This window comes from Seriola aureovittata, chromosome 11 (genome assembly GCF_021018895.1).
Source record: "Seriola aureovittata isolate HTS-2021-v1 ecotype China chromosome 11, ASM2101889v1, whole genome shotgun sequence".
Classification (NCBI taxonomy): domain Eukaryota; kingdom Metazoa; phylum Chordata; class Actinopteri; order Carangiformes; family Carangidae; genus Seriola; species Seriola aureovittata.
In genome coordinates this window covers 17,992,539-18,005,968 of record NC_079374.1, presented here as the reverse complement: position 1 = coordinate 18,005,968, position 13,430 = coordinate 17,992,539, and the positions used below count along the sequence as shown (strand labels likewise).

Genomic DNA, 13,430 nt, shown 5'->3' with positions numbered 1-13,430 from the left:
TTATTGAGAGTATTGAGTAGGCTACATCGTAGACAAGAGTGCTGACCACTCTGTGAGGCTGCATGAAGGTACAGTGGTACATTGAGCTAAATTTTAACATCAGTTTGTTTGTCAAAGCACTTCCGGCTCTGGAACCCGGGGATCGTGAATATATACCATTTGACTGTGTTTCAGTTCAATGAGTAGGTCTACACAGTTGGAGTGCCAGTCAAGCACTGTATGAATTTACTGAACAAATTTTTTTTAAAAAAGAAGGGATTTGGGGAACTGAAAAGAACTGCTTTGCACATTGCTAACATCAGTGTGCTCAAAACAACACTAAATACAGCCAAGGTACTTACAAAGGGCAGTGGATCACCAACGTTCTTAGAATTCAATCAATATTTGAGTAGTTGCCAAGGTATTTCTTTCAAAATCAAAAATATCAACTTTGTGTTGGTTCAAGATGAAACGTCCTGTGGCTTAATTTCCTGGGGACCATGAATGTCTGTATAAAGTTTGACGGCAATCCATCCAAACCTGCTCAATCTAACCTGCCTCACCCATGGATGACTGACACCCTGCCAAAAACTTTGTACCAATCTCAAAGCTACTGAGAGAAAATGGCATAAATCTAGTGACCCTGCTGATCTCTAGGGTTATCAGTGACTCCTATCTTCTTTCTCATCCAACATCAATGGTGCCAAAACTGTTTTTTACAATGATAAGACAGTACCAGAGACAGTACCAGTTCCACCTTCAAAACATCATTCAATCCTCCACCACACTTGCCTCCTTGTTTCCTTAAAAAGCAGTTGCTAGTCTCCATTACTCTCCATGGTAGGCCCTCTTTCTGAAGGCAGTGTAAAGGCATGCCAAACGTATAGCAATCCTTCTCTGCTCTCATGCCCCTCAATTGCTCACCACCTTTCTCACTCAGCCCTCTAGCTGAATGCAAGGCTTCAAAAAGTGTAACATATAGCAGATCTAATACATGTACGTCTCCATTTTCCCAAGTCAATGGTGCGTTACTTCTCTCATTCGCCCCTCTCACTGAGAATGATGAGTTAATGTATTAAAACTCCTGACTGGTAGTCATCCTACTACATGTGCACTGGACACCATTTTATCCAACCTCCTCCAAGCCATATCTCACACCATTATGCCAGCAATTACACATGTGATAAAATGCTTCACTGGCTTCGGAAAGCCAGAGTTCCTCTCAGGGAACATCCTCCTTGATCCAAATCAGTCAGGTTTTAAGAGCGGCCACTCCACTGAAATGGCTCTGTTGTTTGTGACAGAACCCTAAGGGCAGCTAGAGCTGCAGCTCAGTCCACAGTTCTTATCTTGCTAGACCAATCAGCAGCCTTTCACATGGTTAACCACCACATCCTACTGTCTGTACTCTCCAATATGGGTGCTTTCTTGGTTTGAATCTTATCTCACTAGGCGCTCCTTCAATTTGTAATGGCAAGGACAAATGTCCTTATCCCATTCCCTCCCCACAGGGGTGCTCCAAAGATCAGAGCTGGCTCCCCTTCTCTTTGCAGTATACACCACCTCTTTGGGTGGTGGGTGTCCACTTGAATGGCTTCTTCATCACTGCTAAGCTGACAACATCCAACTATACCTATCCTTTCCACCAGATGACTCCATGCTGTCAGTGAAGATCTCAGCTTGTCTCAGATATATCCATATGGACAAAGAAACACCACCTTCAACTAAGCATCTCTAAGACTAAATTCTTAGTCATCCTAGCTAATCAGTCTGTCACACAGTGAAACCCTTACAGATAGTCTTCTGGTCTTTGATCAGCCTTAAAGGGTATGCCTGTCATGGTTTGTCCTCCATACATACCTGCCTTCAGTAGTTTTTCACTCACTACTCCCTTGCTCATCCCAGCTGCCAACCACACCCACCTCGTCAGTCACTCCATTCACCTGTTCACTCAGCTGCAGCTCATCAGCAATCAAGCCTGGTTAAAAGCTCCACTCTCCTCCACACTCACTGCCAGATTGTTCTTTGTCCCCATGCAAGACTCTCCAGCGATTACCCTTCGACTGATCTCTCGGTTCTGACCCTGCCTGCTCCTGACCTACCCGCCTTGTCTCTGCCCTGGTATATACTTCAGCCCTTCTGTTTTTGACCACGAATCTGCCTTGCCCCTTCCTGGTCTTCGTCTGCCTGTTCTCGGGGCTGCTCTGAGTCCTTCGCCTCCACTGTTGCAGTGTGTGAACTTTCCTGCTGGTTCTTCGGTCCTCTGCCTGGTACGGCTGCCTCATCAACAGCTTCATTCCGGGCCCTCGGATTTTCCCCAAGCCCCTCAAAGACTGCCATTCCCCTTAGAACTGAACTGTGCTTATTTACCTGCTTCTGCTGACAAATAAAAGTGATTACCAATACATCGGTTCTTGTCGGTGCTGCTTTTGGGTCCAAACCTCACCCGTTACAACGCCACTGCTCATTGACCTCTACTTGGCTGCCTGAATCAAGTTCAAGTCACAATTGCTTGCCTACTGAGTGACTTCTGGGCCTGCACACATCTATGAAAACAAAATCATACAGGCTTATGCTCCTTCTCGACCACTGTGTTCCTCCGAGGAATGTTGCCATCCTTGCACACAAGGCAATCACAGCCTGTTCTCATTTGTGGTTCCTCAATGGTGAAATGAGCTACCAAATGCTATCAGAGCAGGGGTATCTGTCTCTATCTTCAAGAATCTTGAAGACTGATCTCTTCTGAGATCACTTCCTCTCCTAACACCTCTTACACCCTAACATACCGAACAAGCACATACTCTCCACTTTCTGTGCACTCCTTTACCTGATCTCTTTTGACTTGACCTTATTGAATGGATTTGGTATTTAGTACATGCACCAAGATTCACTATTGCCCTTCACTTCTAAATCGTTTTGGATAAAAGCATCTGCCAAAATGTAAACATAAATCCAATTTACATTTGCAACTAAACTGTTTATATTAACCCATACAGTGTATCATTTAAGCAATTGGTATATTCTGCTTTCTGAACTGGAAATTATACATCCATGTACTGACAAATGTCAGCTGAACTGAAAATTTGGTTTCTCACCATTTAAAATTTAGAAACTTTACAAGCTATATAATATAAAGCAAATACTGTATATACTTTTTGTAGATGATTCTTAAAGCTGTCTAATCATTTGCTTTCTTTCAAGATTTGTGTTGCTTCCTATTATAATGTTCAGCTGTGCATTTTGGGACAATGGTGTGCTTTAAAACCAGACTCTAATCAAGCTCTAATTCAAGGAGCATGTCAATGTCTTTGAGTTTCGGTATCAGTGCACTATAAACCCAGTTGGAGTTTGTGTGTATGGAATTGGGACACATCATGTTGTACTTCTCTATCCATCCAGATCATTTTAATTGGTTTTTGAAAGTTTTTTGTTAAGTAATTGTAGTAGTGGCACGATGGACACAGTCCCGATCCCTGCTGCAGATGGGAAAGGCTTGCAGTGCCTCCACCCTTAGAAAAGGTCAGAGAATGCATAGTGATATCCTTTGCATCAGAACAAATTAGCAGTAGGCTCATGCGCAACATAGATCATCAAGCTATCATTGAAATTAAGCGGGGGCCAACATACAATTCATGCTGCAGAGAGTATCAGTCCTCAAGTTTTCATCCTCTTCTCTGGTTCTCTGGTTAATAACCTGCATGGTAATCGTTTGCACTGTCTGCCTTTCACAGTATGCTTGTCAGTCCTGCTGTAGTGCAGTGGGAGGCAGTGTGCTCAAAGTGAAACATGTTGTACTAGTATCTGTAGAAGCACATATCACCAACTGGGGTAATGGTAGAATAGAGACCGTAAGAATTAATATTTGACCAAGACTGCTCTTTTTGTTCTAGTGTCTGATCATAATGATTCTCCTTATTTTAAAACCCTTGAGAGAACAAGTGTACCTTTGGTGTGACATTTCATTTATAACACAGATGGACTCATAAAATTTGAATTGAGTATTGAATAGATATGGATATGCTATGATATATGGAAGGTTGAAGATTTTTAATGTCTACATCTAAAACAACTAAGCTGGCAAAAAAAAAAAAGATTCTGGTGGAGCAAATAATTGGTGGACACATTTTGAAATCGTTTTAACAACTTACAAATGAAATGACTTCTGCTGTTTTGTACAATTCAGACGTCATATAAAGTAAATTTATTATTTTGTGTTATCATCACTGTGTCATCATTGACCCAAATTCAGTTTACTGAAGTTGAACATTCATTACTTGGGGTCATTTACTGATTGCATGGATGATGTGGATGTAACTTCTGTGGCTTTCATCAAGTCTCCTTTCAGGACAAACTGACAACAATAATGTCATGTAACTGACCTCACCAACAGGTGGCAGCAAACTGCTCAACTCAGTCCATCAATGAGTTTCATTTAAAGAGGGAAAACTGACAAAAACAGCCTGATTAGACATGGCAGTGATGAATGACCTGAACAATCACAATTATTTGAACATGTCAGAAATCAAAGACATAGAGGCAGGGGGGGCAATGGTCAGCAACAAATACACATAAAAGAGTTTCAATATGCAGGAATTTTGCATGTTGCATTCCTTTAGGCTGTTGCTTTTTATTTTAGATGCCTCAAAGCTTCATCTCAAGGGTGGAAGTGAAAATAGTTCCTTAAAGATGATTTTGACTGATAAAATTGTACCTACTCTGAATAGCACCTGTTGCTGCAGATAACACGCTGTTCATAACTTGGTCCAATGCATTTAATTTCTGCTCTTTTTAACTAAAAACACTTGGTGGATAATTTCATAATTGAAAAGGCTGATTTCAGTATTTCTTCGACTTCGATTTTATTGATTTTTTTTTCTTTTTTGGGGGATTAAAACTATTCCTTGCAAAGGAAGCTTTGAAACAACTTTGTGCTGGGAAATAAAATACAGATAATTACACAGTTAAACAATGAACTAAATAAATTAATAATAATGATAGCAGTTAAACAATATTGTGAAATTTTGGTGTGCAGGGTTAGGGTGGTCCTGAGGTCAGAGGTCTCTATGAGCTATGGGATCTTAATATAACATATTGCAGCATACTATGAGTACATTAACAATTTTATGAATGGGTGCCCCCAGTGGGAACAGAACCTTTAGAAGCATAGTTGTGTTAGTGCCTTGCTAAACTCCACTGCGCCATGCAGGCCCTTCCCCGGTGGGCGTGCGTAAACGGCCCCAGCCCTCTCTAAATATAACTCCCCTCCAAAACAGAAAGAGAGAAAAGGGGGAAAGGAATGCTCACCCAATCAGAAGCGGTCTAAAAACTTGTCAGAGAAAAGGGTGTTTTTTTTCGGATACAGTGTGTGTGTGTCTCATAGCGTTTTGATCCATTTTGTGGCCCCGGGTGGTGCTGGTGGAGCGCACAGCGGGAGACGCATTGTCCGTATGCAAACTGGACGACATGGCCATTGTATGCGTTTGGGCATATATGGAGACGCCGATGGCTCGGAGGATACAATCCGTCTGAAGTCTCAGGGAGAGTCGCCCTCGGCTGTGTTGCGTGCGTTTCTCTACTACGACTTTCTCCACTTTTTAACCGCTCTGCTCCGTCGCTATGAGTTGCCTGGATGTGATGTACCACCAAAGCTATGGAGCGCACTACCTCCCTGCAGCGGCGTACAAGGCGACGTACTATAACCACCATCACCAGCAACAACAGGTGAGACACTCATCAGGGAAACTTTGCAGCTGCTGAGGGGCACTGACACAAAATAACCTCAGCTAAAAGACTTTTTAAATTATTATTAGTCGTTTGAGAAGAAGCCACAAGGGCTCAAGTTTTCAAGGAAGAAGCGTGAGTCCGTATCACTGATAGCAGTAGCTATTTAAAATACTAACACGACGTTTTAAGACTGAGTAGACTGCCAGTGTACAGCTAGACATGTCTAACATAGGCTTCCACCAGAGAGAAGCTGGACAATGTCCCCAGCCCTATAATCCCTTCGTTTTTCATCTAAAGGCTTAATGACTTCTGCTCAGAACATCACCTCAAACTTTCTCATACACACACACACACACACACACACACACACACACACACACACACACACACTTAACTTCAGTTTCAGTTTTGAATGATTAAATTCCAGTCTGGGGCTCGGCATTCACCTCAGGTCAGGCGTAATGACACGGAACTATTAATCCTGTGGTCAAACGGTGATGTAATGACAGCTAGTCAGTCACTCAGGAATGTGGACGAGGCACATTGAGCTTTACAAATAGTTGGAATGCGGTATGGGAAAAAAGACACTCGTTTTCACACAACTCCCAAGCCGCTCCTAGATAAAATAATTACTCACGTGATGATAGAGAATAAATATTTAAATGCAAAATACTAAAAGTAAAGTTTAGCTTAGTTTTGAGTAGAAAGTTTTTGTTCAGTTTGCTATGTTTATTTAAACGACTGATCTTCTAAAATGTAAAGTCTTTTCTGTTCTATTCAAATGAAGTTTATTCCTGGTTGGATCTGATTGTTAATCTCTGTCTGTCTCTCCCTCCAGAGGAAGCTGAGTGTTTACAGTAAGATGCAGGAGTGTATGGAGCAGCAGCAGCAGCAAGGAGGAGGCAGAGGGATGCTGTCCAGGGATCAGGGCCTCCAGCATGGTCCTGGAGCTGATTCAGGCCGCAGATCGACATCTGATTCTGAGCTGAAGGATATTACTCAGCCAGCAGAAGCTGAGTACTTGAGCTCCCGGTGCGTTCTGTTCACATACTTCCAAGGCGACATCGGCGACGTGATCGATGAGCATTTCTCCCGAGCTCTCAGTCAGTCCAGCACCTTCAACAGCGAGGCCAAGCCAATCAGAGTGACTCAGCAATCTGCTTCAGCCACTGCCGGCTTATGGAAAGGTGAGAGGAGCAGCAAGTCTGTAATAATATTTAGACAGTAAAACACTCACTGACTTGATTGAATTATGGGAGTTGTTTGAAAAGAACTTCAAGTGTCAAACTTGTGTTGTATCTCATGTTGTGTTTCAGATGGTAGTTCTCTCTCTGAGGGCCAGAGCAGCTCTGTTTGGAACAGCAGCACCTATCCATCTCAGAACAGCTCCTGCCTCCCATCGGTCTCTGTCTCGGTCCACCCAGACTTTTCCCCCAGCCCTGTTTCCTTCAACCACCCAGATGGAGCTCTGTGGGCCAGCCACGTGCTCTCCCAGGCCAGCCTCCCGCCTCCGGCTACCCTCCCCGACAGCTGGACCTACAGCCTGAACCCCCAGAGCACGAGTGGCTACCCCAATGTCCACGACATCTACCATCCTCACCCCCACGCCCATATCCACTCCCGGCACCACCACTCAATGCTCCATTCATACCCAGCCCACGGCCCAGCATTGGATCCCAGGTTTAATCCTCTGCTGCTGCCTGGTGTTAGGAACCAGAACCAGCCAGCTGCCAACACAGGGAGTTCCCCACACAACGAAGGGGTGAAGACAGAGATGGATCCCAGCAGCAACAGTCCTGTAACGGCCACCTCTGTCACCTGGACCCCTTCAGCCCTACATGGATCTCTGGAGGCATATGACTCAGGTATATACCACAAAACAATGCAGCTAAAAGTATTTGTCAGACTTCACGTGTATTCCAACTTGTGCAATAGGTGGTAATAATCAGAATAATAATTTGACCTTGTTTTTTTCTTCCTTTTTCTGCAGCTCTTGATCAGACCAAAGCAAAGACGTCAGTTTGGTTCTAACTGATTTGCTGGAAAAAAAAGATGGAATATGGGTTCACAATAAAAGGATCTATTATGTGGCTTTATCAATGTATGGCTGCAACACCAGCACTGTATTGTAAATGTAGCTATTAAATGCTAACTGTTAGCTTAAACTACAAGTCCTGCACTGTCCACATGACTTATTATGGAGATGAACTCAGGCTTTGGACTTAAACAACAGTGATCTAATGCTTTGGCTGAAGGTCAAGGCCTTTGAAGAACGAAGAAAACAGACTACTAGCTTTAAGGACGGGAGGCCTCTTCTTCTCTGACGGCACAAAACTCCTTTTGATGCAAATGTGAGACCAAGTGGTTCTGTTTCAAGAGCTTAATTTTGATCCACATTTTTGTTCTGTACAGTAAATGTTGTTGATGACTGTAAATGTTTTGTTTTTGTTTTTTTTGTATAGTTTTGCCATGCAAGTTGTTGTTTGCTGGATGATTTCTGCTAATTTGTTGCCTGAATGCTACTTTTACTATTTTGCCTTTGGGGAATGTGTAGTGTAAATATTCGTACTGTATGTTTAAGAAATAAATTTGTTAAACTGTATTTGCAAACGGGAGTTTGGTTCTTTTTCAGACATTGGTTTAATTCATACCAAACAAATGTGTGGAATCCGAGCAGAATATACTTCCAACTAAATTTAGCACAAAAAAATTATATTCTGCCTATTATGGGCTGCTCATTCAAAGAAAAGGCTGCTCTTAAGGGACAGTCATTTGCTGTGCACTTCATTGTGTATAACTTTTCCATTGCATTCCAAGAAATTGTAACTCCGCTATTTAACCTATTATAAAATCAGGTAATGCTTGTTGCCCTAAATTCAACACTGAACACATTGATGTCTATAGCCCTCCACACACTCAGCTGGGAATATTCAGCAGGTTATTGGTTAATATGTATAGGGTGATATTCGTGTTACCAGAAGCATATTGGAGATTTATCTCAGTGCTTTAAAGATATTCTCCAATAACAGCTTTGTAAAATCAAAACTGTATCTTCAAAAATGCTAATTTACAAGACTGGGCTGTTGCTCAAAATAAGAGAATTCACTGTGTTGGTTGTTGCAATACTCAAGGTATAAATGCTGCTAAACAACAAATTGTGCATTATGGACCGGACAGGAGCTGAACTGTAGCCCCAAGGGAAGTGGGTTGCATTCCACAGATGGCTAGTGAAAGGTACCATGACAGGTCTGTTGTCTGTCCCCACACTAAGAAACACACAGAAACACACACAATCCCAGACTGATGAACACATACCAAAGAATGTATTTCCCGTCTGGACAGGAAGTTTGTCGGACAGTGGCACACTACTCACATGCTCAAATACACACAAGCACGCACACACACACACACACACACACACACACACACACACACGCATGCACACGAAGAGACACATTTCAGCTGCTACAGTTAAGAAAATATTCAGTCGAGTGTGTGAATGAAGATATGAATTGGTTTCCGTTTTGAGGAATTAATGGATTGATCACAATGTACAATGAATTCTGAAACTGAAACTGAACCCTGAAAACCCTACTCTAGATACATCTTTCTCAGCTGGGTCTGGTGTCAGGACCAGCCTTAAATGTACCCATCCTGACATAATCAACAGCTGGCTCGGCTAGTGTGTGTGTGCGTGTGTGTGTGTGTGTGTGTGTGTGTGTGTGTGTGTGTGTCTGTGTGTGTGTGTGTGTGTGTGTGTGTGTGTGTGTGTGTGTGTGTGTGTGTGTGTGTGTGTGTATAGTGAGCGGTCTGACCAGGTGGCATGATCAGCCGTAGTAGCCCACTAACATTCCAGCCTCCTCTCCCACATATCTCATTCTCCATCTCTACTAACCACTGGGACTTCAGCAGCTGTGGTTCTGTCCAAACTATCTACAAATCATGATGAAAAAACCTGGATTGAAAAGACTGATATGATACTCAGAGTTGATTATATCTGTTTATTATCAATTCCTCAACCAGTTTGAGTGGACTTTTTGGATTTACAGTGTGACATGAAGCAAAGTTCACATTGTACGAGTTCCTTTTACACATTTGTTTTTCCATAGGCCTTTTTCATCATTTCAACTTGTCATAGTAAGAATGACATTTTAACTTGATTAACTGCAACTAATAAAAAAATGAATAATAATTTTTTTTAAAAAGGAAAGGATAATCAATGTAAAAAGGAAATAAACGCACTAATGCTACCAGGCACTGCACCCTCTCTACTGTGTCTCTTATGCTTGCTGCAGGGTTGATGTGTGGAGGCTGACTGTCGTGTTCACTATGTTTGGGGAGTAAAATAACAGGCATAACATCAGTTATCACATAAAATAGATTTATTCATTCATAAAGTGTGTCAGCAAAAAGATAATTTTTATAATGGTGTTTAAGGAATTTGCTGTATGAAAAAAAATTTATGAAATCCTCTATCAGAGTATTTGATAAAACAGGCCTCAGAAAGGGAAAGAGTCTAGAAAAAACATGGTGAAAGGAAAAATATAGAAAAAGATGGTGGGATTTAAAAATATTTTCCAGCAATCCCATCTCCTCTCCTCTCCTCTCCTCTCCTCTCCCCTTCAGAGCTCTTAATTAGCATTAGCATGTAGCCTCTGCATCAGCATGTAGTAAACTTATATGCTAACAGGCATCCTGCTGGCAGCCTTGGAGAATCACCACAGGCACTTCCACTGCAGGAAGAACAGAAAAAAATATGGAAACACAGACCTGAAGGCTGAATTAAAGTGAATTAATATGTCAATAATAAATGACCAAGCCAGAGATTTAGGAAATGTTGCATGTGTAGCATTAGTTATTAATTAAAGTTTAAATAGCCAATGCTTTGTGCTGATATTTAAGATTTTCATTTTTGATGACATTGTCAAACAGTTTATACGCATAACTATATCACTAACTGATAATATATGACAGCATTTTAAGCAATGTTCATTTCTTGACAGCATTTATATTTATTGTTGTAAACACAATGTGATTCCAAATGAAGGCAATTTATTCTTTTGTTGACACGGTTAAAACCTACCAAACCCAGTTACAACCCCCCAACCCCCACCCCATCATAATTTTATCCCTCAGATTACACTGTCTACTGACATGATCACACACACACACACACACACACACACACACAGACACACAAACACACACACACACACACACACACACACACACACACACACACACACACACACACACACAGTTCCCTAAACACTTCCATGCAGAAAATACATCAAATGAGAAATGGTTGAACCTGAGGCCAATCTAGGGCTGCGGATCCTCATCTCCTCATCTCCTCATTGCCATGATTGCCTTTTTTGTAACCAATGATAAATATTGGTTACAAAAGAGGCAATCATGGCAATGAATTGTGGCACAGAATTACATTAACTTTAAGAAATGACAGAAAATAGTTTTATTGTCTCTTTTATTTTCTTGGAATTCAAATTTCCATCTGACCTGGTGAGTCCTGTTTGCCAGCCCATGCCATGCCAGACTGAACCTCCTATCATTGCTGCCCTTAGCCGGGTAGTCCAGAGGAAAGCAGGATGAGAGGAAAGACAAGTGTTTTCCAACCGATGGGAAAGTGGTCTCAGACTTTTGGACCCATCTGTAACCTATATACAGTGCTGCCCAATACTGTAAAATAGGTGGTTTTCAAATAACATTCAATAAAACAGTTGAATTGAATTGAATCAAGTGTTGAAGAAACAGCAATGGCAGACAGAAAACAGATGCCAAACGAGAGTAGCAGACTGAGAGAGTCAGAGTCCACAGGAAGAGATGAAAAGAAAGAGTGAGAGAGAGGAGGAGGAAAGCTGATCAGTCATAACACGGCCCAGCTACACATTCCAGAGTAATTGAGCAGATGATTAGTCTCACAATCAACAACATCACACCAGCTGCCTGAACACAAATCTATTTAAATAAGGAGAGGAGAAGAGAGGAGAGAGAGGAGAGGAGAGGAGAGGAGAGAAGAGGAGAGGAGAGGAGAGGAGAGGAGAGAAGAGGAGAAGAGAGCAGAGCAGAGGAGAGGGGAAGAGAGGAGAGAGAGGAGAGGAGAGGAGAGGAGAGAAGAGACATATGGCAATCATAATCTCTCCTCCACCTCCACCACATCCTTCTACTCCCTTTTCCTCCATCTTACTTCAAACATCTCTTTTTCACTTCCACAAGCCAGCTCCAGAGCCTACAAATCACAGGGGTAATTAGAGCTAATTTGCCCTCCTCGTGCGAGTATTAGTGGTGTTAGGGGCATTAGTGAAAGGCTCAGCTTTCGCCACTCTGTTTGTGTCAACAGGGCAGCCTAATGAAGCATGCTGGGAGTGTCACAGAACACTTGCCCTGCTGATTACGCTTGATTCGACAAGCCCTCTCTCTTTTAAATGATACCTGATTCCTTGTTGATAAACCAGGAGGAACAACTACCAGGGAGAAGAGAGGCCAGTGAAACTGCAGATTTCCCTGATGTGCAGCCTGTCGCGACAAATACCAGTGTTAACACTAGCATCAGATCAAAATTTGCATTTGTATTTTTTTTTCTCTTTCTCATTTTAACTACCAATTACAAACCTAATGCAGCAGGTCCAATGAACAAATCATGTAATGGAGGTTCAAACAGGACTAAAATAAAATCTCTGTAAGCTTTCTAATCTAAGATTAGATTAGATCATTATAGTTTCATCTAATTTAATTTAGACTGGATGGAGCTATAATGATACCACGGAGAAAAAAGGGTCACAGCACAAGAGAGGAGGCAATAAGAAGCTGCTGAGGACAGGACAGCAAAGTTTAACAGCTGTAGTTAATGTGCAAATGTTCACACATTTGCTGAACAGATGAGACCAAATGTGTTGCATGGTTTTTAGCAGGATTACAATCTTTTGAATTTAACATTAGCTTGCTCACTAAATTAAATTAGTTGCATCTTTTAAATCATCTGTTAAAGCGCTAAAAAATTATTTTTGGCCTTTTGGCAGAAGCACAACAAGCTGTAAACCCAACATTGACTTATTGTCACCTCATAAAATGAGTATTGTATCAGCAGGGAGCATCTTATTCACGCACCAAGCAGACACAGAGTAACATTAGCATTCATGTGGAGACGTGTCTTTGTCCACTTGATGGATCTAAATCCAAATATTCACTCTGGTTTTAGCTGTTTTCAATTCCTGGGGAAAATATCTGATTGTTTAGCTGCTGAATGCTTTGCTCTGTATTCTCCACCAAGTCACCAACGAATCACAAATTGTTGGACGAACCAAGGCCAGAAGTATTTTATTTCAAAGAACTATGAATGAGAACTTTAACCGACTAACGCTTCCTTGCAGCTGATGGATCCGCTGGCCATGGCGTCACTGATACATTGGATTTTTCCAAATTCTGCATTTAAACCAGTTTCTCAGTTCAACCTGAAGTAGAAAGTGGATGATGGGAACAAATAAATACAATAAAACAATTATAACATCATATTTATTTCCCACCCTGTTCCCTTCAAAATCTATCAGAGTTAGAAGGCTTTGACCTTCACATTTCTGTTATTTTACTTATCATGAGAACCAAGTAAAAAAACATATCATGGTAACTGTTGGTAACATGGTAACAGCTGCTGCTACCACTGCTGCTGAACCAAAACAGTAAAGCTGTGGGCCAGAAAACTAAAATAATGA

The 13,430-nt window shown here is 41.7% G+C and overlaps 1 protein-coding gene across 1 annotated transcript; it reads left to right on the top strand.

Annotated features, from left to right (window-relative positions):
• Nucleotides 1-5,278: 5,278 nt before the first annotated feature.
• On the top strand, nt 5,279-8,305 carry vgll3 (vestigial-like family member 3). The gene is given in 5 exon segments (XM_056389453.1): nt 5,279-5,584; nt 5,586-5,700; nt 6,542-6,890; nt 7,020-7,568; nt 7,694-8,305. Coding segments are annotated over 5 exon segments (1,212 nt in total). The 5' UTR covers nt 5,279-5,426; the 3' UTR covers nt 7,735-8,305.
• Nucleotides 8,306-13,430: the final 5,125 nt, after the last annotated feature.